Below are 27,831 nucleotides of genomic sequence, written 5' to 3'. Positions count from 1 at the left end.
TTTATTTCAAAAATCAAAATAATTTTGAAAGTAAACTCTAAAATTAAAAATGGAAACAAAATCAAAATTAAAAAACAACATTATTTCAAATAAAAAATAATATTCATGACAAATTTTGAAATTGAAAAATGAATTTAATTTTTGAAAAGAATCCATTTTTATACGAAGAACCAGGGGGTATGGAGAGGTTAGGTAGGTTAGGTCTCTCCATGCCCATGGAAGAACTAGCAGCTGCTAGCAGTGTCAGCAGCTTCACATGCTTAGCCACGCTCTATTGCTATGCCGTATTGCGGAATGCGGATTTATTCCGCATATGCAACAGATAGATATCATTAGACGTCGCCTCGTGGCGCCACCGTCCTGACCAGTTGAATAAAACTAAATTTACTGTTCATTATTCATATTTGGTTTTCAAATTCAAATGCGACAACTTTTTGATTTTTATTTTTGAGTTTACTTTCAAAATTATTTTGATTTTTGAAATTAATTTCGAGATTTGTTTCAATATTAATTAATTTTTTAACTTCGTTTTTAATTTGCAAAGCGTTTTTCAAATTGATTTTCAATTTCAAATTGTAAATCGATTTTTAGAAAAAAAATTCAAAAAAAATGATCATTTGGTACCCCATATGGGACGGCGCCACCGTCGCTATCAGAGTATCAGCTGAAAAAATCAATAATTTCACGTAATTTTTCATTCAACTACTTTAATCTTCATAGTACCGAACATGATAATTGAATTTATTTCATATTACACATATACATATGAAAATGTATAGATTTTTAAATTCATTCTCATTTTTCAAATTCATTTAAATTGTTCAAAATCATTTTAGTGTTCAATTCGCACTCATAGTATTTACTTGTTCTTCCAATATTAACATAATTTGATACATTCATGTATGATGACATTTTAATAACCAGTTATTTTTACAATGCAAAAATTTTAATAAATTTATCCATTTTCACACAAAACTTTCACACAAATTTGATGACAATTTGGTTTTACTCACTTACCTACAACAAAGCTAACATAAATAAAGTTCATTAGAAAAATTCTATTTTTTACCTATTTAATTATTTATCTTTTTTTTTTCAAGGGAACCCCGCGTTTGAACTTAAACAAACCTGAAACAAACCAACTACAAAAAGTCGCCATTGAACGCTAGATGGCGCTGGTGATAACAATAACAATACACGTGTAAAGTGACTTGGTTGAAAATGTTTGAGGTCTGAAAGCTATTTTTCCTTTTGATCTTTTCTTTAATGCACAGTTTTGTTTCTGAATGCAGGAGGCCAATATAAGAAAACGAGGGAAACTCGCTAGTGATTTGACTCCATTTGGCTCGGCCGTTGGAATGACGGATAAAAACGGTTACAGCCAGTCTTGGAAATTCCCTTTACTTCCCTCTTTAATTAGTTTAGCTTTCGGCTTTATAATTCTCATGGGAATTTCAATGTTATCGGACCATCGACTACCAAATCCAATCTTGCTGAAAGATTCCAGTTCTCACCCTGGAGCTTTCGTTGGAGAGCGTGCTTATAAGCACCTAGAGAGATTAACAAGCATCGGTCCCCGAGTGGCTGGCAGCTATGAGAATGAAATCAGAGCTGTTGATTTGCTTATGAGAGAAATTGGGTTCATAAAACAATTTGCCCATCCTGCTCACAAAATCACCATGGATCTTCAAAAACCTTCTGGTGTCATGACTCCAGTTGCTCATGGGTTGGATCACAACACAATTTATCATTCACTCGCAAATGTCATCGTCAAAATTGAAGATAAAAACTCAACAGATGTGAATGCAGAAGAAGCGTTGTTAATCAATGCTCATTTTGACAGTGTTCGTGGAAGCCCAGGTTATAGATTTTCTAAATCCTGTTAAAATATCTCTGTTTTTTGTAAAATTATTTAATGCCTATGTTTTGTAGGTGCGAGTGACAATGGTGTCAGTGTTGCAGTGGCTCTTGAAGTACTGGAGGTGCTCTCTCGTGGAAAAGAACCCACCAAACATCCAGTGATTTTTCTGTTTAATGGTGCAGAAGAAAAGGGCATGCTGGTATAGGATTGCATCTTATTATAATAATTCGAGGGTAAGATCCGTGATATAATTCTTTCAACTCTGTTTTTTTTAGGGTGCGCATGGCTTCATCACGCAACACATGTGGGCAAAACAAATCGGGGCCTTCGTAAATCTAGACGCTTGTGGAGCCGGAGGCAGAGAAATTGTTTTTCAGGCGGGTCCTGGCAATGCGTGGCTTATAAAGGTTCATTCTAATCAATATTCCAACGTTATTACCGAGGCATATATAACTGATACTGTGTAATAACGATGCAAAGGCGTACGCGGCAGCTGCCCCTTATCCCTTCGCAAACATCGTCGGCCAGGAAATCTTTGATGCAAAGTTGGTGCCTTCTGACACCGATTTCAAAATCTTTCGAGATTTTGGCAAAATTCCAGGTCTGGATGCTTATGTGATTCATCATAAATATTCCTCCTACTCACGAGAAGGCTCTTTACTGTTGTTTTTTTTTTAGGACTCGACCTCGCGTATTTTAAGAACGGTTATGTCTACCACACGAAATATGACGATATCCAGCACGTTTCATTAAGCTCAGTGCAACGAGCTGGTGATAATTTACTTGCTTTAGTTTCTAACTTGGCCAAGTCTGATTGGCCATCTGTTCGAGATTCTAGCGACATTATTATCTTTTTCGATTACTTGGGATTGTTCATGATCACTTTCTCCAACTTATCGTGGCACCTTTTAAATATCACCCTGATTTCCCTAGCATTTTATCAATCTATCGCCTGGGTGACTATCCAAGACGGTAAATCAAATTTGAATTTCATGTTATAAATATTTTAATTGATTTGCTTTCTATTTATGCAGCTGACTCTCCTTCCGGCCGGATTGGCACTGTGTGCAAACAAGTTGTTTTTAGTTGTTTGACAGGTGTGTTTCAAATGTTGGGTGCGTTTTTCACGGCCTGGCTGGTGGTGGGTGTTATGACGTTGACTGGGAGCACAATGTCGTGGTACAGTCTCCCTCACGTCCTCATGGGGTTGTACGGATTGCCATCTCTGGGCATGTCACTCTTCCTCTTTCTCCAAGTGTCGGCAGCCCAAGAACGAGCCCTGAAATCCAGTTTTCTAGTGGAACGAGTTCAATTCGAAGGCGCTAAATTGAACCTGAGTTTGATCGTTCTCCTCACCTACATGTACGGTATTCGATCCAATGTACTTTTACTCCTCTGGCTGGCTTCGGCCATCTTTGGTCGATGGTTTTTGGACAAGATTTATCAAAGAAAAAGAATAGGTAATAACGGGTTTTTCCATGCCTGATATTATTCGTCATCATCTAGAGAGAGAGACTTTTATCCGTTTGAAAAAAATGCAATAATCTCTTCTGTGTACGATAGATGGCGGTTGGCTTCTTCTTCACTTTTTCTCGTTTGCCGTTCCCATTTTACAAACTCTTTACCTCTCGGACAGCGTTGTAATAATTTCTTTTCTCTTTTTTTTTAAATTCTCATTAACCTTTCCGTAACTAGAAATTAATCCATTGTCCTCCTCTCATTACTAAAGATTGCACTTTTGGTGCCGATTTCCGGACGGAATGGCATCCATACCAATCCCGATCTGTTAGTCGCCATGGTGACGGTTGCATTTGGATTGGTGATCACGGCGTTTATCGTAGGCCTCACATTTCTTTTTTGACATTGAATTCTCTCGAATATGTGACGTGATCTATCGAGTGACGTAATAACTTGCACCTTTTTTATTTTTTCCGGCTTGTTGGCAGTTTCCCTTGACGAGTTTAATACGCCATGCCCGCCGGATCTTGTACGTTCTGTTGGCCGGCCACCTTCTGGTTGCCATCGGAATAATATTCACTCCGTTGGGGTTCCCTTACTCGGCCGGCCTTGTTGAAGTTAAACCTCAGAGAGTCCAAATTCTGGTAGATGAATTGATCGTAAAAATGTTGAGAGAGCGATAGATTTTGAACCTTCTTCTTTTGGTTTATATCTGCTGTTTTATTTCAGCACGTCGAGAGGACCTTTTACGAGTCGAACGGGTTGGTCCGCCGGCGGGAGTCCGGGTATTGGCTCTTCGGTTGGGATCATCACATTAAACCGGAATTGCTGGCGCCACTGGAGCCAAAAGAGGGCGTCCAACTTGTCGACGAATCGCACTGTCACACCCTCCCATATTGCGGTCTGCCTTATTACTTCCCTTCACTAAAAAGGATTCGGTAATGCACACACATTTTTGATTGCGTCCCAAGTCCTTCCAACCCATCTTAATGAAAAAAAAGAGAAAAGAAAACTGTCGGTTAAAATTATCTATCGAAACCGCCACTCTGTCGACAGATCTTCCTATTGGGCGCCGGCTCCGCAACCATTAATTTATCATCCAGCCAAAATCCAGCTGATTGATCAAAAGCTTTCTGGCATAGATAAACGAAGCCTAACCTTTACGCTGACGGGTGAGCATTTGTATCCCCTTTGGTCATCTTTCATGTCCCTCGTGCCGTAATCTTGAATGCTCCTTTTTTTCTTTTTGTTCCGATCGACCAGGCCCGGATCACATGACTCTGTTGATATGGCCCGTCAAGGGAGTTGAACTAGTCGCCTGGTCCGCCAGCCAGGAGTTGCCGCTGCCCGATTCTTTCTACACCGAACGGCCGCTTTATTTCGTGACTTACTTTTACGGCGTTCAGCCCGACGTCCCTTACGAATTAACAGTCACTTTAAAGGTACATTTAATTTTTATTTTAAACTTTCTTATTTCTTTCTGGCAAAGGCTATTTTGGGTGACGAACGACTCTTGTTTTTGAAACTGGTCGTTGGTAGAGTCGTAAATTACCTTAACTAATGATTCACTTTCTTTTTTTGTTTGTTTGCTTGTCCCAACCTCATCTTTTTCTCTCTCTCCTTTTTGGCGCTTGTATATGGTCTGATGACGACGACGACGACGACGACCAAGGTCCCACCCTCTTTGAGTGGGAAGCAAGTGTTGGAGATGGCGGTGACGAGCCACATCCTGCACGGACACGAATCCATAGAAAATGAATTTGCCAACACCTTGAAGAAGAAGTTTCCGCCGTGGATGTACGCTCACGGATGGACCGCCACCTACTCACACTGGTTCTTTTAAAAAAACGAAAAAGATAAAGGCGATTCTGAGAAAAGTCAGCTCAGCTGTTTTGTCTAATACCGTACAACGTCGAAGAAGAAGAAGCACCTCACACCCAAAAAATTGATGTTCCTTTTTTATTTTTTCGAAAATTTTTTCTTCTTCTTCTTTTTTTCCATTTTCGTCGTTTTTCTGTTGTTTTCCAGAGAGTTTATATTACGAATTGATGATGCATGTGCTTTATGAGTGAACCCGCGATGGGTCCATCAAACATCCTTGTTCTCTGTGCCAAACTCTGTGTGTGTTTGCGTGTATACCGTGTGTTTAGATGCTGTGCTTAACCGTCATCACATTTTCGCAGTCCAGCGCTTATGATTTCTTCTTCCAAACGTCTTTTGTATTTTCCCCCCTATATTTTTCTGTTCATCCTTTTTTTTTTATTTTTCGTTAACTTTGCTCCCAGTCTTCCATTACACGCGTCAATTTGCCAGCAGACAATCCCCCGTCGATTTCGACCGGTTCTTTCTCTCCTTTTTGTTGTTTCATTTTCAAATTCCATTTTGTTTTTGGTTTTATATTTCATTTCAGAATTTTCTTGGGATTCTGTTGATTTCTTTTGTTTTTTCCTGTTTGTGCTTGAGGGATTGGTATATTTTTGGTTCTCTCTCTTAGTCTCTTCTATGTTGGTCGTGGCCTAGGCTTCCCCGCGGCTCATCCCAGACTTTTTGATCACGTGATGAAGATGGATTGACAGGAGCGAGTCATTGCTGCGGTCTGATGTTGCTGCCTCGCCTCTTCTTATGCGTCAAAGGAGCCCCGGAGAAAATGGGCGACTAGGAAATCAAGCCTGGAATATTTTCTCTCTTTTTCTTTCGTTTTTTGAATACAGCCCAGGCATTGATAAATAACCCTCCTCTGAGACTGGTACTGGCACTGAATAAAGAACAAAAACTGGAAGGCGCACGTAGAGCTATAGAAAGAAGTTACATGTATTTCACCCATCAGCATCCCGGAGCAACAGTTTAATAGGAAAAAATGATCAAATTTCTATGAAACCAATTGCACGGGAAGATGATTTAACTTGGTAATTGTCGTGAATCAACTGATGATGTCTAGAGACAAAACTGGAGATTACATCATCATTAGGCCGAATCCATCAAAGTTTACAAGGAGAGAAAGAATATGGCAATCCGGGTCGAGTTGTCTATTCTAGTGGTGTGGGTGCCACCTTTGTGTGTGTTTCTATAAAGGCACACACAATCGGTACTGTTTCTTTTTGGGCTCTCCCTTCTTCTTTGTAGCGCTCAGTTTGGAGTTGTGACATCATCGACGCATATATAATGAAGAGAGAGAAACGTGTACTGGTAGGAGAGTAGTAGTAGTAGGTCATCATCCCAGTTTCTTTTTCTTCCTGTCTATTCTTTTTTTTTATTTATTTATTTTCCGTGTGTACCTTAACTTCCTTCTATTCTTTTTGACAAGAAGAAAAGGTGATTCACCATGTAAGAGGTTATTTACTTGGCACCCAAATCTCTTTTTTTCTTTTCTTTTCTACCTTCTTTTTTTGGCTCGAGTTTGGAACAAACAAAACATGAAAAGGCAACTCAGCGTGAATCAAAAACCTGCGCGCGCGTGATTAGATTTATCCGTTTTGGTGATCCTGGACGGCCACTACCACCACCAAGAAATCAAGGGCTCATACACACACAAATACAAAAGAAGATGGAGCGTGTTGGACGTATAAGTGTGAGAGTCTTCACTACGTGATGATGCGTGTGTGTGGCTGGTCATAGTACGAAGGGAAGGGAGATCACGTCACCCGGTAGAAACACTAGCTGCTGGGCCGGCTTCAACCACCCATAAATGTAATTCTCTCTCTCTGGTTATATTCTCTATACCTCGCGATACCAACGTGCTCGCATCACACATTTTTCCGAGACAACGATACATGCTCATTTATGGCGTTGCTGAGGCCGCAGAGGCCCGCAGGCTACATAGCTGGCGCCCTCTGCTGTCATCATATATGCAAAACTAAACCCCAGCCAGCCCCTCCTTGATTTTCACGACTTGTAAATGGGAATCAAGCTGAGTTTTTGCCATTGGTCTGCTGCTGCTGTACGTACGTGTACGTGTACACATGTATTTTCCAGGAATAGGATGAAAAGAGAATGGTGCGGTCGCCATTGCGGTCGATTGTAAATGATACACAATGCCGTCCGTGGATTGTTTTACACACGTCGACCGCATAAGAAGAAGAAGAAGAGGTGGCTGGGAAAATGGTTGAACGCTCACGTCAAAATCAAGACAATATAGTTAACACCTGGCCGCGCGAGTAAACAACATTCAGAATATACAATAATAGTGCGGTGTATTTTTCGACCAGCAAAATGGCCCATAGTCCATCTCATCACCAACAGGCAACAGCGTAATAATAAATGGGAGAAAACGGGACTGGATGAATCACGACGAGAATGCGGGGGATTTCAGTAGTTGATCAATTGGAAGGCGGTTTTTGATAGAAAAATGGAAGAAGAAGAAGATGTACATGGTCACACACAAGTCGTGATTTTACTCCAAACGCCGGTGGTGGCCGTTGACGTCTTCTCTAAATCTCATCGATCGCATCCGCAATAGGAGTTGAGAAGAAGAAAACGATTTATTCGTCACGCGGAACAACAAGCGGCAGACGTACAGTCGAGATAGGAAGAAAAAAAGAAGTTGCAGCCTCTCTTGCTGATATGTCTGTGCCATCCATAATCTTATATTTTCTTGGTCGGGCCACCACCACAAATCTCTGCTGCTGCTCCTTCATCTTTTTTTCTTCCTGTATAACTTGGTTATTTGCTGCTGCTGCTGCTCACGACGGTGCCTCAACTGCAGCAGTCACTTTAGCCCCGGTTATGTATCGATCTGTCACCCAAAAAAGAGCGCCACGATTCAAACATTCCCGCGATGACGACGACGTGATTGGCTCGTCTCTAAACTCGATTAAATGACGACGTGTTACATAACTCTGGCTGAGATAATCTCCAGCCGTTGATTGGACATGTTGACGGCGGCATTCCTGCTCCAAGTGCGGCACGTGGAGAGAAAAAGAGCCGCCGCCGGTGAGATCAGATGGTCAAGGAAAACGTACCGGCCGGCCTTTCCAGTCGAAAAGGGAAATTTTTGTTTTTTCTTTGGGTATGTATTCAAATTATCGATATTAGGTTTGACTGCATAATAACCGGGTGATTATCATTCATAATTCCCCTGCTGTTGTTGTAGTAGGCGCATATGATGCAGACGGGGTGGGCGCGCGCAATATGTTGGACGACCTCAATCTCGAATGGATCGGCCGCGCTGTGAGTGATGATGATGGCCGTTATGTTGTGGAGAGAATGAAAGAATCAAAAAATAGGAAAAAAGATGAGTGAGAGAAGGATGGGGGGACGTCAACAACAACAACAACAGGAAACTGATATCACGGCACAAACATTGAAAAGAGAGAAGAAGCCAAAAATGCACGTAATATAACGAGATAAAACCAAGTGAAAAAGGTAAATGAATCGACATCATCTCACGTTTCTCTCTCCTGTGCTGCGACGTATTATAGCCATCCGCTGGATTATTAGTCAGCATTCAATTGCTGCTAGACGATCCTATAGCGGATTGCTGCTGCTGATTGCAAGAGTTATGAGTTGACTATATTGGGCGGCGGGTGTCAATAGAAGGCGGCAAACTCACGCAGGTCACAGAGGGTCGTGAATCGAAAAAAAACACCCGCCCAACCCAAATCATAATAATAATAATAATAATAACAAAAGAAAAGTTGTAAGAAATTGGAGTTTATAATACCGCGGCGGCACGAGACATGGCCCAGCTGCTGATCCTGCGTGTGCAGATACTATGCGAAACTGTTTGCTGTTGCTCTTCTCGCGGTTGCGTTTATATACCTGTTTACCTTTTGTCCACGGCGTCATGTTGGTTATTATAGAAGGACGGGGCCTGGCCGGGCCGGCAGGAACGTCAGAGTTGTACTGGAATGTTTGGTTGTGGCGGGTCTGGCTTGTCCCGACAAGGGAATGGCGTCATCGCTGGGGCTCATCATGTCAGAATCTAGCGATGGCGGATCGCGCAAATCGTTCATTGACATCACGCCCAGCCCAGCCAAGCCCGGCTCGGCTAGAGAGGATGGGGCGGAATCAGGTAAGAGAAAAAAGAGGATGAAGGTTAGACACGCGGAATGAAATCACCACCTGAAGATGAGAAATCAGAGATGGAGAAACAAAAGGCCTCAGCGTGAATCAACGAAATCAAAAACGGGCGGATGCAGACGAGGAAGCGGAGCATCCGCCCACCTTGTCAGGGGGGGACAAAAGGTGAACGACACAATCAGCAAACAAGAAATTCTCGGCTGGAAATGACAAAAGGAGAAAATATAGAAAAAATAAGCGGACGATGAGACAGTTGTTGTTGGACAACTAGTCCGCGGGATGGACGGCGGCGGGTGAAGTCATTGGGAGCGGTTCACGTTGGCACGATGTAACACAGCTACACTCGGATTATCACGTCAGCTATGCCGACATCTTGCCTTCGCGCGAAACCCTCCATTCCAGCAGTCACTCCCGCGGCTTCGTCCTCGTCACGGCCCCCCACCAACCACACACACACACAGCCGACCCAGACACAGACAGACACACACTCACGACAGACGCACATCATCCTGCAGCACTGCTGGCAGACTCGAGTGCACGGAACAAATAGACTTGATGCGGATCGATCGGAATCAAAAACGACAACAAGGCCGTTGATGTGGGGGAGTAGTAGGAAATTGCTCAATGGCGCTCACGTCAAATTGACGTGAGTCTATTAGAAGAGAATAGCCGAAAAATCGGAAATAATAAAAAAAAGCCGTGACAAGAAAAAGGGCCAACAATCAAAACCAATCATAAAGGGGAGTAGCAAAGACATATAAGAATTAGATCGGGAAAAGAAGAAGAGAAAATAACCGGGGCCCCAACTTGGGAAGAGGGTGGGTCTCTCCTGTTATTTTTCCCCGAGTCACGGATGAGGTCGAGTCACGCGCTCGCCCCATATCAAAATATCGAAAGAGCATCTACAACTCGGCTACAACAACAACAACAACAACACACTTTGACGTTTCTCTACGTTCGTATCAATTCGCGGCACAACAACAGTCTCCCCCAAAACAAAATAAGGATAACCGAAAAAGGGGTTCGTTCGTTCGTTCGGGTGTGGAGAGTGTAGTAGAAAAAACGGCATCGATTGGACGACGCAACCGAACGGGACGGAGACGCAATCAAGACTAAAGTTGTTTCCCGACTCCACGCGTGGGTTATCCTCCCTCTCTCTCTCTCGCCCTTTTTTTCCTTATATTCTCTCACAACGTTCCCGGTCCCAGGTGGTACTGGGCGTTTCACTTTTTTTCTTTTCTTTCTTTCTTTTTTTTTCGGGCTAAAAGAAAAACGAACCAACACACACACCTATAGCTATTCACGCAATGTGTACAAGGTGGAAGGGGGAAAAAGAAATAAGAAGAAGAGAACGAAGGTATTATTGCTGTTGGGCTTCTTCTCTTATTCGGTCCAAACCGGAGTAATCAAGAAACGGTGACTGGATGATCTTGAACGGTCGAGTCCCCTGGCTGATAGGAGGATCCCGCACTTTCCCAGAAGAGTGACGAGGCTAAGCTATTGCCGTTAATATTATAACACGTTGCACGAGGATATAGAATATCTTGGTCGGGATAAGGTGTCCAGGACAAAAAACCTGGGGCCTATGCGCAAACACCAAGAGAAGAAAAAAAGGTGTGAGCGTGAGATTGCCGATCAAGACGCAAGATGGCCAGTCGACTGTGAAAGAATAAAACGAAAATAACTGGCGTGATGCGCGCCGAGCGTTTCTAAAGAAAGGTGAGGCACACACACTCACGGAGGGAAGAAGAAGAAAAATATCTAAATTTCAGGGTTGGGCATCAGACGAGAGAGCGTGAGCGGTAGAGTATAGAGAGGAGGATCTTGAACAAATGTCAAACTGATGCCAAGTGCCGGCCGGGGCTTGGTCCGGCCATCAGCAAGAGCAGCCCACGCCTTTCTTCTTCTTTCTCATTTGATGCCGGAACTGCTGGTAGAGAAATGGGAATGTTCCTCAATTTCTTATCGAATAATTCCTGGTTGTTGTTGGCGACGCGCAGAGAGCCTATCCGCCGACACGTTGCATGTATAGTGTATATCCACACACACAGTGTGTGTACGTATGTGTGTGTGTGTATACATTCACGGGTTTCTACCTCCCACGAGTTCGAGGGGTTGGTTCGTTTTCTCATAAATAAATAATTACCATAGCTAGCTGAGATTCATGCGTGTTTGTGGATGGATACACACACCTCCGGCCAGCGGACCTGGAAGAGCCTGCCTGATGGAAGATAGAGAAATGGCCACAACTTTCTCGTCTCGATTGATACCTGGCTGCTGCTGCCAGAGGATGGAAAAATTGATCAGAATATTTTTGGGAAACATTTGAATAAACGGGAATAGACGTGATGTGAAATCAACCCCGGGAGGGGATATCTAGGGTGGGTGGTAGCTCTGCTCTCGCCGTGTAGTAAAAAGAAACCCGAAAGAAAAAATTACAAGAGAAGATGAAGAGAATGAGTTGACATTATGATGAATGGGCAGTTGAGATTTTTATCTTGAGCTACTACCCCAGCATCCCGACTGCTGGGCGCATCGTGATTCAAACGCGTGCTGATGACGCAGCCCAAATGAATTCTTCCCCTCCACTCGTCGCTTTGTTTCCTTCTTCTTCTTCTTCACATGTTGTTTGTGTTCGACTACGCTACCTTTTTCTTTCTACCAAATTCCCAGGTTTAAAATGCCAAAACATCGACGCAACATTTTCTGCTGGAAACCAAAGAGGTACCGATCGCTTTTCGCCCAAAACCGGTTTTCTTTTTCTTTTTACAAAAATAAATGTTGTGTACCTTAACAATCAACTCGGCGCGCGCATATGGCCCATCTCGTCAAAACACGAAACGGCTTTCGTCTCCTGGGTTCGTCGGTGGTTTTTAAACGGGGCGCTATCCCCATGAATAATGACGGTGAAAGGAAACCAAAAGGGATCCGTTTTTTTATTTATTTATTTTTATGATTTCTTTGTTCAACATTTGGAAATGCAAGGCGGGTAAATGACGTCATTTTTATGGTTTCATTTCCCAGCTCTCAACCGGTTCGTCCCACTCCTCCTTTAGTAGATGAAATTTGAGTTTTTCCCAGTTTTCATTTGTCAGCGACACCTGTTTCGTATTTGTCTCATTTCGATTGGGTGGTGGCCGCAATCACATCCGGCCCCCGTCTCTCTCGACTCGCCGTCGTTCAAAAAACCAAACGATCCCTCACGTCCGCGCCGGAATTCAATCGGTCAATGTTTTTTCGACGTTTCCACCCATGCATATTGGATTGCCCTTTTGTTTTTTCGTTATTTTTTCCAAGCCTTCTTTTATTATTATTATATTATTATTTCCCTCCCCCCTTCCTCCAACGCGCTGCTGTTAACTGCGTTCACAAAAGAGGAAAACGGACGGAAGATGTACACACACACACACGGAGCGGGAACAAAAGGCGGACCGTTCAGTCACGCTGCCGATCGAGTGTGACGTGCGTATTTTGTTGTTTCTTTTTGTTTCTCATTTCACTTGCAACTAATTTATTCGCCGACTGTGACTGGGCGAGATGGTGAGCGCCAAGGTGGGGGCAAAAGTGGGCGGGTCCGTGTGGCGTGTAGGTAGGTTCCAAGCACTGCACGACTAGCTCGTAGCGTGTTATCAATAATGGACGGAGAGGCCATCCATCAACTCGCTGGACAGTCGATCGACAGACGCAGACTACTACCTGGCACACACCACCACACAAGAGTCAGTGGGTGGGTTTTGGGTGTGTGCGCCTCCTCCATGATGAACGAACGCGTGTCCATTTTTCGTTGGCCAAAGTCTCTCATTAAAGTCCCAACAAACGGGCAAATGTGGAACTCGCAGTCGATCGAATTGTATTGCACCGCAGGTGTCAATCCGAGTTGATGATGTGTGTACCTGCTGGAAATGATTTCCTAAAAGGAAAGGAAGAGAAATGGCTGCAACGTCACCACCCAAACCAATTCGGGATGAGACGACACTCGACGACGACGGAACCCTACAGTCAACAATGAAGAATGGTTAGATGTAGTGTGTGTGTTTGCTTAGGGGGCGAGGTCGCAATATTGTCGATGACACAGTCCCCAAGAGAAGACCAATATTGACACGACAACCAGATACTCTCTTCCCCCCCCCTCCAGTCTTGAAGGTATACATTCCGCAATGCAAGTTACTTCCCCCCCCCCACCTCTTCAAGTTACTCTTCCACTGCAGGGATGATGCACTAACGAAAAAATTCAACAACCAAAGAAAAAATGGACAACTCTCAATATGGCGTGCGACACCACACGATGTTATTTTTTTCTTTTTTTCGGTTCTATTTTCCTCTTCCCATTCTCGTTTCTCTTTCAATATTCGCTGGATAACAAAACAGACAAAAACTATTATTTCCTCCCTTCTGGCGCGTACAACATTCAAACCCCTTTCATCATCAGTCGACATCATAGGAGTATTTGGCCAGAGAAAGGAAGACCAAATTGGATATCAGTATGTGCCAGAGGCCACAAAGACTCGATTTGTCATCATTATTTTCTAAATATTCTTCCAATGGAATGACGAGCATACTCATTCCCTCCAACCCCAGAAAAAGCCATCTTTTGAACGGACCCAAAACTGTTGAAAGCAACTTTGATGGCAAGAAGTAATGGCCAACACGAATATCTCGGCGTCATTAAGAGGACAATAAAAATGGTAGGCAAAAGAGATTGTAAATAATCGCGCTTATCCCCCATGTTAATTTGGACAAAACAAACGAGAGAATTCGAATTAGAGAGAGAGAATTAATAGTCGGTTCCGCGGCTGATGACTTCTTTGCAGGTCGGTCGCAGGAGGATCGTGTGCTCCCACTGGGCCGTGTAGCAGCCCTAGGACAATAAAGGTATGACAATAGAAATGAATTAGAAATGACAATAAATGTAACCAATAATAATTGGGGGTCCCAAAGCCAAGGATCATTTACCTTTGTATCGCAGAGAGGTGGATAAGGGTCCACGATCCCTTTGTCGCACAGGTCTTTCAGCCCCATCAAGTACTTGGTTTGGTCGAGTCGATCCAGCCAACGACGACAGAAGGCCAGCGTTCCAAAATTCTGATTGATGACATTCAACAGCTGCTTCGATTTCGCCAACCTGTCAAACGATCGCCAGTATTTAAAACAATCCAATTGGGCGTAAACGTCAGCTGAAAATGTACCTTAGTGGAACGTGGCTCACATCCCAGTTCTTCATGTAATGAGACGTTTCCATGTCATCGTGAACGTATCCGCGACCAGTGGAACCAAACGTTTCAATGGCGTAAAATTCATTTTCCTCCATGCGTGTAGTTTCACCGCCACGAACGATTGGAACAGTTTTTCCAGCATGGATTCCTGCATTGTTCAAAGGATAATAAAAACAGCGCCTCACAATGCTCGTATAAACGTTAACATACGGTACGGTCCGATCGAGTGTCCATTCAGATTGCGGATGGGTTTGACTTGATACGTCTTTCCGTCGATTTCCACTTCGTAAGATTCCATGACTTCCTGGATTGCAGCTCCAATATCGCAGAGCCTCACATCGATCCCCGATTCTCTAATGCCGGTATTAGTGGCATCCTTAACGGCCTCAAGCAGTCGGTCGTACTTGGGGTTGAACGATAACGTGAACGCACAATCGATAATTCGACCTGAGAAGAATAAGACTCAGACAAGCAGGATACAAATTAATACGTGAGACAATTGTACTTACCGTTGACGTGAGTTCCAAAATCAATTTTGCATACATCATCTGCCTGCAAGACAGTGGTGTCTCCAGCATTGGGTGTGTAGTGAGCAGCGCAGTGGTTCAAACTGCATCCAGTTGGAAACGCCAACCCTAATGGAAAGTGTTTTATAAAAGGCTCACCTAATGTAATAAATGACATGTATCAACCTGCTTGAAGTCCATTTTCAGCAATTAGTCTACGAGAAGTTGATTCAAGTTCTTCACAAATTTGAATCATAGTCATTCCTGGTTTAATATATCGCTGCATGTACTGCCTGGTCTAGAATCATAACAAAAAATGTAATAAAAATACCACAGTAAATGCATGCTATTAAGTACTTGACGGTGGGCTTCAGCAGCACATCTGACTTCATTGTAAATATCCATCTGTGCTCTGTCAAGAGCTTTTTTTTCTTCACTTGTAAAGCGATCTTTAGCTGTTCTATCATCCCCTACAACAGGATATTCCATTTCTTCACCAACAGGGAAGTTGCCTGAAATCAAATACAAATTTTAACTGACCCAAGCCCACTTTGGAATAATTAATGTCAGGTGTAGTGTTACCATCAGGGAAAAGTTCAACAATTGGGATTGTTGGAGGATCTGTTTGACCTTTCACTGTTACAACGTTACTGACAGCAGGATTCTTCTTTTTAGAACGGCTCTTCTTCTTCTTTTTTACGGCACCATTACCTTCACCTGTGAGAATGAGATTTATTATAAATGGCATATTTTGCTTGGGAAATTTTTAGGCCATTTAATTACCTTCTACAGCATCCTCATCATCTTTTTCGTCCTGGCCAAGATCTCCTTTGGTTTTCGTGATTTCATTCTCAACGTGATTGGTGTCTTGACCATTCACTTCGGTCGAAGCCGGAGTAGGTTTCTTCTTGTTCTTCTTCTTTTTCTTTTTGGTTTTTACTTCGCCATTATTTTCGTTCGGTAGGTTTTCGCCATTTTCGTCTTCTAAATGGTCCGAATCATCTTGTTCTTTAGACTCACTGACTTTCATGTTTTTCTTCAAGGATGCCGCCATCTTACACAAAATCGCAGGCGACGAAACTGCGCTCGATAAACGTCTGGCTAGCAGAGGCTTCTAGTACTCAAATGCAGAGTGAAAATTTGTTCGAAAAATTAAAATTAAATATTCATAACCATAACTAACAATTTGACGGTGTTTGCTAGCTAAACGATTAAAATTATTTTTTTTTCTTTAAATATAATGTGAAAATTTACTGTTTCCCTCCGAAAAAAGCAATTCTAATTACAATGACCCTGGCCTGGCTTTGACCTTGCTTGAACATCTGAATGCCTTAAACGTTGGAAAATTTTTAAAAAGTTATTCCCTTCGGGGTTGTATATTTTTAAAATGTATATTGAAAGATAGGGTTTTACAAATACAAGTAAGGTCAACGGACCGTTCATCCATCCCCAATTCCCCAGGGTGAACCTTCAAGGCTCTATCTCTATGGCCTTCCACGCTCAAGTAACCTATCGGCTTCGTTTCTGTTTTCTTCTATTTCTCTCTCTATCCCTATAAATTATTTTGCGTTTCCCATTTTTTCTGTCAGTCTTCATTCAGCTGTTGATGGAGCACCACTACAGTGAATACGAGATAGAGGTTTAGGTAAAAGTGAGTTTGCAGTAGAGGACTCAGATACCATTTTCTCTGTGTTGCAAAGCAAAATTACACAGTGGATACTAATTTATCGGTTAACCGATTTCCGATGTCCGGGAAATGTTCATTTTGGTGAATGAATTTTTGGAGTATAAGAGACAGCTTCACATAAGAAACTAATATGTGAAGCTGTTTCGTATGCTCTAATATTCATCCATTGATATGATTGATCCTTCTTTAATAGTTTATCTTTCCAACATGCAAAGCTTCGAATTGACTCTCCCGTTTCCTTTCTACAGTTATCGTAGGGTGTTTGATATTGTTTTCAATATTCTTCCCCATAAATATTTCCTTCGGTACCCGCTTTAAAGTCTCATAGCAACTTCCTTCTATCGACTTATCAATGTATACATGATTGTCACAAAAAAATTTATCTAGCAGTTTTTGACTGAATCTGAGGAGCTGATTTTCAGCAATATTATTTGATTGGCGCAGAAAGCTTTTCAAGACGGTTATCGTACCGTATAGGTTATTATTTGATTGGCACAGAAAATTTTTTGATCTAGCGCAGTTCTCGATTGAATTTTGCTTGTAACGATCTGCATTTTGCAATATTATTTGTTTGACATAAAAGCATCTCACGACAGTGATCGTTCCGTATAGTTTTTTGGCACAAAAAATGTAATCTAGCAGTTCTCGATTGAGTTACAAAGATCTGCATTTTGCGAACGCGAACGCGTAAGAATTGGTCAATGGGGAGGACGGGATCTCGGCCGTGATTTACGAAATACGGTGTTTCGTTAGTTGATGAATCCCATCGCTGCCACCATATGTAAAGGCCCTTTCGTCTGCCAGCCTATCGGGCGAAAGGGTCGGCCAGTGGCTTACTACTTTCACTAGACAGGGGTGAAAGGAAAAAAACCCTTCATTCTGCGATTCCCCCCGCAATTCAAGCGAATTTAATTTTCTATCATTCGTTTTCTCCCCCGATTTGCAACTAGAAATTATTATTTTTCCCCGACATTCAATATACTTTCACTTTCCGTCATACAATTTGCCCATATATTTTCCTCCCTATTTTGCTACTCGTAGTAATAAGTTTTCCCCTAATGTTCCTGTTAATGAAAAAACTAGCAAACAAGACACAAACTTTCATTCCACATTGTATTTTTCAAACACAAAAACACGAATTGATGGAATAAAACGACACATTACAATAAATATTAATCGCCGAGGTGGAGCCGGCCTATATCGGGAAACTCCAATTCTTCTCCAGCGAAGATAATTCCGTCGGGGAAGAAAACATCAACTCCCGACTCGCAATACCATAAGAAACGAGCCGACGGGATATCGAAATGTTTCCGATACCTAGCATAACCAGGATATCGCCTAAAATAAAAAAGAAACAAATAAAACAAACGAATAAGTCCGTAAACCAGAAGAAACAACCACCGCAACAAACATGACAAGAAAATATGAAAAAAAAACTTACGCAAATAGACGCTCGCACATGTTGGGAGGAACAAATTCTCGAGAACGGAATTCCTGCAACGTTAAGAACTGCCAGCTCGCTAACGGCTGCTGCAGTAACCAATTAAATCGAAGACGATCAGTAACAGACAAATGAACATCGTCTGGAATATAAAAATATCGCAACGCGAGTTCAAGAGCATGTTTCTGCGAAGGCTCCATTTCGACTAATAAAATCAAACTGAAACAACAGCGACCATTTCGACAACTAAATAAAAAGAGATTGACAACATGGTGGAGTTGACTACACCAATTCAACCCTGACTAGTGAACTTTCACCAGGGGTGGAAATGGAAGCGGTCGGTTTAATCTTGGGGATCGCCCCTGTGTCTTGAGGTGAGGTTGTATCTATATTAATTAATTCCCCTTCTTGCGCAGTGGTTGTCCCTAACTGCTGGTCCACAAACTCTTGCGTGATTACCAATTCGTTGGTTGGTTTTCTTTCTCGGGGGGTTAGAAAAGGCCTTCGGAAACTCTTGCATACGCGCCGAAGGAAGGAAAAAGGTTTTTTTTTAATGTCCGCTAGAAGAAGGAGTCGACTTCATTGTATAGACAACATAAAGAAAAAATAGATTTTGACTAAAAAGTTGGGAGGTGGCGTTGATTGAGGGACGTGGTAGCGTGATCCGGTCGATGGATCCTTACAATATGATTGATCCTTCTTTAATAGTTTATCTTTCCAACATGCAAAGCTTCGAATTGACTCTCCCTTTCCTTTCTACAGCTTTATCGTAGGGTGTTTGATATTGTATTCAATATTCTTCCCCATAAATCTTTCCTTCGGTACCCGCTTTAAAGTATCATAGCAACTTCCTTCTATCGACTTATCAATGTATACATGATTGTCACAAAAAATTTATCTAGCAGTTTTTGACTGAATCTGAGGAGCTGATTTTCAGCAATATTATTTGATTGGCACAGAAAGCTTTTCAAGACGGTTATCGTACCGTATAGGTTATTATTTGATTGGCACAGGCAGAACATTTTTTGATCTAGCGCAGTTCTCGATTGAATTTTGCTTGCAACGATCTGCATTTTGCAATATTATTTGTTTGACATAAAAGCTTCTCACGACAGTGATCGTACCGTATAGTTTTTTGGCACAAAAAAATTTAATCTAGCAGTTCTCGATTGAGTTACAAAGATCTGCATTTTGCGGCATTTTGCAATATTATTTGTTTGACATAGAAAGCTTTTCACGACGGTTATCGTACCGTATGGGTTATTATCTCTTGGCACAGAAATATTTTTAATCTAGCAGTTTCGATTGCATTTGTTTGCAATGCAACTAATATTATTTGTTTGACGTAGAAAACTTCACGTGGGTTCTGAAGTATTCTCGTCCTGCATTCTCTAGCTTTGTGGTTTGTCTAGCCACATTTATAACAAATGATCTCTGGTTCCTCGGCACCGTCAATAGATCCCATCCCAGGATTCATATGGGACAAGGGAAACGCTAAAAAGAAGAAAAATATCGCTGCCACCAAATGTGGGGACTTGGTTTTTTGTATTCGAGGAGTTGATCCTTAACAATATTATTTGATTGGCGCAGAAAGCTTTTCACAACGAACGTACTATCAATAGATTATTATTCGATTGGCACAACAAATTTTGATCTAGCAGTTCTCGACTGAATCTTGTTTGTTGCTTCATATTGTAAAGGTCTGCCCGTCTGCCAGCCTATAAGGCGAAAGGGTCGGCCGATGGCCTACTACTTTCACGAGACAGGGGAGAGAGACGGTCCGAAACGACGGGACAGCTGAGTAAGAAAATAAGAGTAAGAGTGAGAGAATGGGCGGGACTTACTGGGGAGACATCTGGTGGCGGGGGAGTCAAGTGATGGTGACGGCAGCATGTAAGGCTTGTAAGGCGCGTGACGGTCGAAAGGAGTCGGCGTGAAGATCTTGTAGGTAGTGTCGGAATCTCTGAATTCCGAACACGACTGCAGCGGCTTCTTTCTCAATGGTAGAGTAGTTGAGCTCAGCTTTGTTGAAATGTCGGCTGGCGTACGCAATTGGCCGATCTTTCCCTTCGTGCATTTGCGACAGCCCCCGCACCGTAGTTACTGGCGTCTGTAAAGATGATGAATTCCCTGGCAAAATCGGGGTATGCTAACACGGGTTCTGTTAATAAACTATTCTTTAAACTTTCAAAGGCATTAATTTCTTCTTCCCCCCCAAACGATCTTATCCTTAGGTTTCACTTTCGACTGTTTTAAAAGGGGATGAGCAATGGTGGAATAATTCTTTATAAACCTACGATAATAGGACGCAAGTCCCAAAAAGGATTGCAACTCGACAACGGTAGTCGGCTGGGCATAATTACGAAATTAATCTACTTTTTATGGATCAGGGGCTACACCGTCAGCTGAGATGATATGCCCTAAATATTGTACGGATTTGCGGAGAAACTTACATTTCGACAGTTTAATTTTTAGATTGGCCTCGTCTAATAGGGCGAAGATTAGCTTTAGTTTTCGGAAGTAGTCCTCCGGGGTTTCTAGAACACGATGATGTCGTCAAGATACACTAAACAAGTTTTTTCCTAAAACACATCTAAGCACGAAATTCAACAATCGCTGAAACGTTCCTGGTGTAAGGAATTGGACGGATAGGCCGTGTGACGGTTTCCGCTCAATCCTCAACTTAAAGATTAATTAGAAAGGGACATAATCTATATTGAATCATATGAGTTTTACGAGACTACATGCGAAGCGCGAGACTTCTCTAGCATGAGCCGGGCAATACAATTAACAATCACACAAATAAGGTCAGACAGGATAGACAAAGAATATAGCCGATTGCCACCAGCCATACAGACGGGGAATAACTCCCAGCGTACTGCCTGAGGCCTCATCTCGCCTGCATAACTAGTGACAATTAAACTACGGAAAAAGAGCTAGAAAGACTAAGCTCTAGAAGGAGTGAGCCAACACCAGACCGACTGAACAGCCTGGTATTGACTGAACAGGAGTCCAGCGTTGACTGAAAAGTGGAGACGCAGTCTCCCGCGGTACCAAAAAGTTTTGAACAAAGCATTTTCATCTTCCTTCCCTCTTCGAATTCAGACGTGTCCATCACTCGTTCGAAGTGCTGTATCCAATCTTCGAATTTAGTGGAACCCAACCCGTTAAAGGCGGGCACCTGTGCCAAAAGAGCCATGGTTTGCTGTTGCTGACTCAATAATAACTTCCGACTATTATAATAACTTTGACTCGATTCAGGTGGACAGACTGGGGCGGCATCCGGAGTCGTAGGCCTGGCTGTTTGGCCACTAAGAGTGCACAGTGTCAGAGTTCTCCCATAAGAGGAAAACTCTGCGCATAAAAAAGAAGAACTAAGAATAAATGAGAAAGAATTGTATTACCGCATTTTGTCAATTGATCGGGGAGACAGCAGATGGGAACTGGAAGGCGAAACGTATTAAAGAAGGTGGATACTTGGAACCAGCAGGAAGACACACACACAGAGAGAGAGAGAGAGAGAGAGACGACCGTTCTTCCTTCAACTACTAAAAAAGACTAACTCTAGTTAAACTGCGGGTTCTATTTATCACGTTTGGTAAACAATGTTGCGCGCGGAAAAGAAGCTGACGCGGGGGTGATATTCCCAAGCGTCTCTGTGGGTTCACTCCAGGTCATTGGACTTCCTGGTGTATCTTTTCAGCATAACAGGGGGTTTTTTCTACTAGCTAGTTTTCTCTTATATTTAGTCTAAATAAAGGCCGTAGTTAGAGTTAACATAGGGAGTCGGTCGTGGGGGGTTTGTCAACTGTCAGAGTTCTCCCATAAGAGGAAAACTCTGCGCATAAAAATAAATACTAATATATATAAAAAGAAGAACTAATATTAATAGTCGAGAACTCGTTGTATTACCTTAATTGACACATGATGTTATGGACAGTCAACAGACGTGGAAATTACTCGAGGGCGAAGAAGAGTAAAATGGCGATCTATGCTAGAAGGACGCTATGAGGAAGGGACGCCACGGCTGGAAGAGCAGCAGCAACAATTTAGCACAGAAACAAAAAAAAGACTGCCCGTTGTCTATTTTGTCAGCCTATTTATTAACTAGTCGGATGCTGGGGGTTGGCATCTATTTTTATGCGCGTCTACGTGGGAAACTAGGGGTCAATGCGCGCACTTGTTTTTCTAGGTCACTCTCGGCAGTGACTTTCTAACTCTACTTTTATGAGTTTAAAAAAAGGAGGAAGTTAAAGTTAACATAGCTGCTCAACCTTGGGAGGTTTGTCACAGCGAGGGGGAAACTTCTTATTCTGCGCCTATTGCGGCCACCTGATCTTTATCTGCGCCCTTCCGGCGGTGGTCTCCGCTCGCAGATGCGAGGGGGGCTGCTGATGGCATCTGCACGTCTCGGTTTACGAGGGGAGGGCTTGTTTCATCAACAAGTTTCCCTAGAACGTACAATGTCGCCTAGCAGAATCTTTACACAACTATGGGGGGGGGGGGGGGGGGGTGGCTTTCTGTTATTCAAGATGCTGTGTGATAGCATCTGTGTCCTTAATAGCAGAGGTGACCTTCGCAAGTCAATGTTCTCTCTGAGCTATGTAACATCACAGGCAAAACTCTCTCTCAGATTTGCACCGTATGCTGCGTCTTCCTTTGAAGCACCAGCGTCGCGTAAATAACGATACATACTGTGAAAATGCTGTTGATAAGTTAGTGTCGACCTCTCGACTGGATTTGGGGTCTCTTTTTTCTCCATTTTGAATTCTCTGGGCTCGAGTTTGGTGGGCTCAGATGGTGGTTTTGGAACTATCCGTTGTTTCAAATCGACTGCGGGATGGGGTGGAGGAGGTACAAGTGGTAACCGTGGTAACGGCTTCACATCTACTTTTGGAGACGGCTGAGCTGGCACGGGAACAGAGGTCGTATCTAATTTATCCTCGGGGCAAGTTTGATCCTCGCCCGCGTTTGTGGGCGGGAGGGGGCTGATGTAGTAGTCGTTGTCAGACGAGGATGATTCCTGCATCGGTGTTACGGTCTGATTGTCTAACGGAGGTGTCTCGACTACTGCGCTATCTGGGTTGGTCGCCGTTCTTTTCGTTAAGGCGATTACTCTGGCGAGTAGGGGCTAGCCCTTTAACACGGAGCCGACGCGTCTTTTTAATAGGTTTGCTTGGGCCAGCCTCGTCTACGGATTCGTCGTCGCCGTCGTCGGACCCGTCGTCGAGTGGGTCCTCTCTTTCTACCTCCTGGGTGAGGTCGGGGTAAATCCGCGGTTTGTTCAATGGCGTACGAGCCAGCGATTTTCTCTTGGTATGCGCCCACTCTTGCCTTTGTTCCTCAAACGAACGGCAATTGGCTGGATCCTCAGCGGCGTCCTCCTCATAAATGTCTTCCTCCTCCTCGTACCCTTCCTGGGACCCGTAATCGTCTAAACGATCGTCTGATTTTGGCGCTTTAGGTCGTCTTTTGAATTGCTTAGGGGATAGTTTGTGCAATATTGGGTTCTGAATGGATTTAAAAAAAACCGGTGTGCCTAATTTCTCCTTAGGAGGGTCGATGGAGATACCTTCCATTCGGTAGAAACGCTTTGACCGCGCTGTTCAAAAATGGAAAACGGCAAGCAAAATGGTAATAGACGAGCGGAGCTGTCCGAAGCGCAGTCAAAAAATAACTCTAGCATGTGCAACAGCAGAACCAGTCCCGGAATTTATAGGCAATGAGGAGACGACAAAAAGAAAAGATGAAATTGAAAAAAGGGCAGGTTGGCCGTATACCAATGACTGCTACACAGATCTGTACTTATGAGCAGAGTCGGCCGAAAGCCAACAAAACTGCCATGAAAAAAAAATAAAGCTAGTAGCAGAGCCGGCTGATTACCGACAGAACTGCCATACAACATGTGGTGCACATTACACCGACATACAAATTGGAGGAAAACTATAGTCTGCTTTCAATGTAACATAGTCAAAAGAAAGTGACGATTGACTCGTACATAATTGATTGAAAGCCAATAATTACACGTCGGTCAATCTCTAACCCACTGCAAGGTCCACGCCGTGTTCCGGGTACGGACGCTAAACCTATCAACAGTGTCTTCGAATGTCCCCAAGAACTGGTGATTCTTGTGCATTCGGAACAACCACACGGGGGTTCTAGAGCCAAAAGTTGCAAACGGAAGACAAGAAGCATATGCAAAAAAAGAGAAAATAAAAGCACGCGATTCGGTGAAGTCGCTGCCACCAATGAGATCACCTGGTAAGGGTGATTCACCAGCATGAAGAATAAATCAAGTTAAAATGAAGAATAAATGAGTCGAGAAATTATTAATTTACCCTTGTGATACGTTCATCTTAGACAAGCAGGGGGGTAGTAATGGCGTCTACCAAAGGTCTGGTCAAGCAAGGCGTCGGGGGAAGTTCTCGTTAAACAACGCGTCACGGAAAGGTCTGGTCAAACGCGTCACTCGGTCTTTCCAATATTCACTACAGCTTCCACTTCAGTCGCTCAAACTCTACTGGGTCGCGTCCCCACTTTACTCTTCTATTTAATGCCTTTCTCATCTGTCAGTTGTGGGGGGGACGCCGTGGTATTTTAGTCAACCTCGCTTGGAGGTCAAGCTTGGGTTTTTCCAAATAGGGTGACTTTTCCGGCCTAAAACCGTTAGGTTGACCTCGAAGAATCGAGGGCAACGGAGGTCGTCGACTTTTGTCGGTTAATGACCTTGCTTGCTGCTACGGCTCAGGCCGATTCTTTACACTGGGGCGTTAGTTAGTCCAAAAGCTAGCCTATTCCATTCATATACGTTGTTGTCGACGATAAAGGCCGTTTTCTCTTTGGATTCTTGATCCATTTCGATCAGCCAGTAACCGGAGGCAAGATCGATTGCAGAGAAAAACTTTTGACCGCTAAGCATGTCGAGTGAAGTTCAGTTTGGGCATATCGGCTCCTCGCAGTTACACATTGTAGTCTAGTATGAAAAACAAACAAACCAGACACAAACTTTGATTCAACAGTGTATTAGATATTCCGCAAACACATACACGAATTGACGGAATACAAGAAAAATTACAAAATAAATTTTAATCGCCGAGGTGGAGCCGGCCTATGTCGGGAAACTCCAATTCTTCCCCAGCAAAGACAATTCCGTCGTAGAAGAAAACATCAACTCCCGAATCACAATACCATAGGAAACGTGCCGACGGGATATCGAAAATTTCACGATACGAACAAATTAGTTAAAGGAAACAAGAAAAACAAACACCGCAACCAACAAGACAAGAAACATAAATAACATACTTACACATACAGACGCTCGCACATGTTGGGAGGAACAAATTCACCCTCTCGGGAACGGAATTCCTTCAACGTTAAAAAATGCCAGCTCGCTAACGGCTGCTACAGTAACCAATCGAAACGAAGACAGTCAGTCAGTTCAGTCAGATGAACATCGCCTGGGATATAAAAATATCGCAACGCGAGTTCAAGAGCATGTTTCTGTGAAGGCTCCATTTCGATGAATAAAATCAAACTGAAACAACAGAGACCATTTCGACAACTAAATAAAAATAGATTGACAACATATGGCGGAATTGACTACACCAATTAAACCCAGACGGCGCCATTCAGCCGATGTGTCGCCACTTTCAATATCACCAAACCAAATCCTTTTTATTTTTATTGTGCTCAGCGACTTATCTCTATCAATTCTTTCCATTGCAGACAGAAAAGTAAGGAATCTATATCAGAAAAGTATCTATATCCTACTTCTGAGCGTTGTGACGATTCGGCACGCGTGGCAAACGCCGATGGCTATGATTTTTACATCCAACGAATTGGAGACCGCACCTGGCGTGATTTTTACATACAAGAAAGCAAGACAAGAAGCGTGCAAAAAAAAGCGAACGAGTCGATAACCGCTGCCACCAATGCGACGATTCGGCACGCGTGGTATGCTGAACCGTTACATACAATAATAACTAACATGTGAAAAATAATTCGAGACAAGAAACTAGTTTTATTTACCACATTTTGGAATTACACATCTGAAGACGTCAAATGAGAGGAATGACGGCAGAAGAGAACTTGAAGGCGAAGAGGAAAAATTTGCGATCTACTGGAAGGACGCTACGCAGAAGATGACCCCACGGCTGGGAGAGCAGCAGCAACAATTTGACACAAAAACGGGCAAAAGACTGCTCGTTTTTTGTTTTGTCGCCCTATTTATTAACTAGTGGGATGCTGGGGGTTGGCATCTATTTTTGTGCGCGTCTACGTGGGAAACCGCCCATCACTTTCTATGGGGAGGTGCAAGATCAGCCACTGCGTGTAAAATTTACTCTTTATGGGTTGATTGCCACGTACGACCGTACCCACCATAGACACCAATGGAGTGACGCAGCTATGGTTTTTTTACATACGTATGTGAAAAACCAGTGTGTGGAATTGTTATGTATTAGAGAGTTGTGGTTGGGGTACAGATAATGATAATAAGACTGGTCCCCTCTTTTTTTCATTCTTTCCTTTCCTCCCTTTTCTTCCCTCGGGCACGTTTTACCCGTAAAGCCTATTACTATGCCACATGAGGCGAGCCAAATAAAAATCTTCTGTTCACTGCACTCCTTCACACTGCAACGCGACGCAAAGGGGTCGGCTTGACCCATACCTTTGGATCTTAATAAGGTCTATACAGGGCAGGCTGCGTCTTGTTTTGTCCGCAGCGGAATTCTTTCTTCAAGGATTTGCAATACATGAAGGCTCGGGAATCAGTTTGGTAGGTAGCGGCGTCGTAGCAGTATCTTCGTGGGTGAATTGGGATCGTCCTCGCCGTCGCTATATGAAAGCTTTTGTTTTACCTCCACTCAACGCGGGATTTCTTTCGATAGGTTGGGTACAGAATTTATTGTAGAAACATACAGTGGGTACCGCGCAAAAAAAAAATTCTGTAGTCCCTGAAGCCATCTGGGAATGGGAATCGATACCAAAGCCGGGAGACAAATATTGCCATCTATTGGGGACAACTTTCCTCCCTATCACAATTGGCCAGCAATTGGCAATTTTTCTCCCGTTTCAGAAAAAAAACCTGATGAAAGGAAAGCGAAAGCCTGCGGGAAAAAAAATACCTACCGGAAAATGGTGGCCTTTTACTAAAAATAAACCAAACATAATATTCCTGCATTTAATTTTATAATCTATTGTAAATATAAAAATGTAAATTATGCCTGTAGCCTGTGTAATGCAATAATGCAGTTAGCTTTAACTTAATGTTATTAATTTTACAAATCCTTTGCAATTTGCGGATTACTGAGCTGTTTCGGTTGCCTATTACTGAGCTGTTTCGGTTGCCTATTATATTACGACGCCCATCGAATTCCCGTGAAATATGGCACAGCCCGTGGGCTTGACACAGAAACGCATTGAACCCAATTTTTTAGTACTGAAAAATCATATGATTTACCGTTAACAAATTACTACTAGTGGGTAGCGGCCTAGCGCCCATTGGCCTCATTAAATTCTATCTAAATATTATTCTATCCTAAATTCCGTGGAAACTGTGCACAAAAGCTAACATTTTATATGTAATTTAACTTGTTATTCAAGAAAGATAAAACTATCATGTCTCTAAATCAAATTTAAAATAAGGA

General features: G+C 42.9%; 3 protein-coding genes and 1 long non-coding RNA gene across 4 annotated transcripts; 1 reads left to right on the top strand and 3 right to left on the bottom strand.

Annotated features, from left to right (window-relative positions):
* Positions 1-1,093: 1,093 nt before the first annotated feature.
* LOC124340863 (endoplasmic reticulum metallopeptidase 1-like) lies at positions 1,094-6,108 on the top strand. Its single transcript, XM_046793607.1, has 14 exons — positions 1,094-1,230; positions 1,293-1,860; positions 1,933-2,060; positions 2,137-2,268; positions 2,342-2,462; positions 2,540-2,833; positions 2,896-3,321; positions 3,425-3,501; positions 3,591-3,698; positions 3,808-3,963; positions 4,049-4,257; positions 4,376-4,491; positions 4,583-4,761; positions 4,992-6,108. The coding sequence occupies exons 1-14, from the start codon at positions 1,222-1,224 to the stop codon at positions 5,160-5,162; spliced, it is 2,694 nt and encodes an 897-aa protein (XP_046649563.1). The 5' UTR covers positions 1,094-1,221; the 3' UTR covers positions 5,163-6,108.
* A 1,384-nt stretch (positions 6,109-7,492) lies between these two features.
* Positions 7,493-10,459, bottom strand: LOC124341561. The gene is made up of 2 exons (XR_006918471.1): positions 8,705-10,459; positions 7,493-8,483 (listed from the first exon to the last, which is right to left on the bottom strand). It is a non-coding gene; the product is annotated as an uncharacterized LOC124341561 (long non-coding RNA).
* A 3,561-nt stretch (positions 10,460-14,020) lies between these two features.
* LOC124341058 (methionine aminopeptidase 2-like) lies at positions 14,021-16,164 on the bottom strand. Its single transcript, XM_046793965.1, has 9 exons — positions 15,840-16,164; positions 15,639-15,773; positions 15,414-15,568; positions 15,243-15,354; positions 15,060-15,185; positions 14,761-14,997; positions 14,524-14,698; positions 14,291-14,459; positions 14,021-14,195 (listed from the first exon to the last, which is right to left on the bottom strand). The coding sequence occupies exons 1-9, from the start codon at positions 16,108-16,110 to the stop codon at positions 14,112-14,114; spliced, it is 1,464 nt and encodes a 487-aa protein (XP_046649921.1). The 5' UTR covers positions 16,111-16,164; the 3' UTR covers positions 14,021-14,111.
* A 1,695-nt stretch (positions 16,165-17,859) lies between these two features.
* On the bottom strand, positions 17,860-18,434 carry LOC124341421. Its single transcript, XM_046794521.1, has 2 exons — positions 18,185-18,434; positions 17,860-18,081 (listed from the first exon to the last, which is right to left on the bottom strand). Exons 1-2 carry the CDS (start codon positions 18,382-18,384, stop codon positions 17,916-17,918), a joined length of 366 nt encoding a protein of 121 aa, XP_046650477.1. The 5' UTR covers positions 18,385-18,434; the 3' UTR covers positions 17,860-17,915.
* Between the last annotated feature and the right edge of the window lie 9,397 nt (positions 18,435-27,831).

The sequence above is a fragment of the Daphnia pulicaria genome, chromosome 5, assembly GCF_021234035.1.
Source record: "Daphnia pulicaria isolate SC F1-1A chromosome 5, SC_F0-13Bv2, whole genome shotgun sequence".
NCBI lineage: Eukaryota > Metazoa > Arthropoda > Branchiopoda > Diplostraca > Daphniidae > Daphnia > Daphnia pulicaria.
Note: the sequence above shows the minus strand (reverse complement) of the source record. Positions and strands in the feature narration are given on the sequence as shown.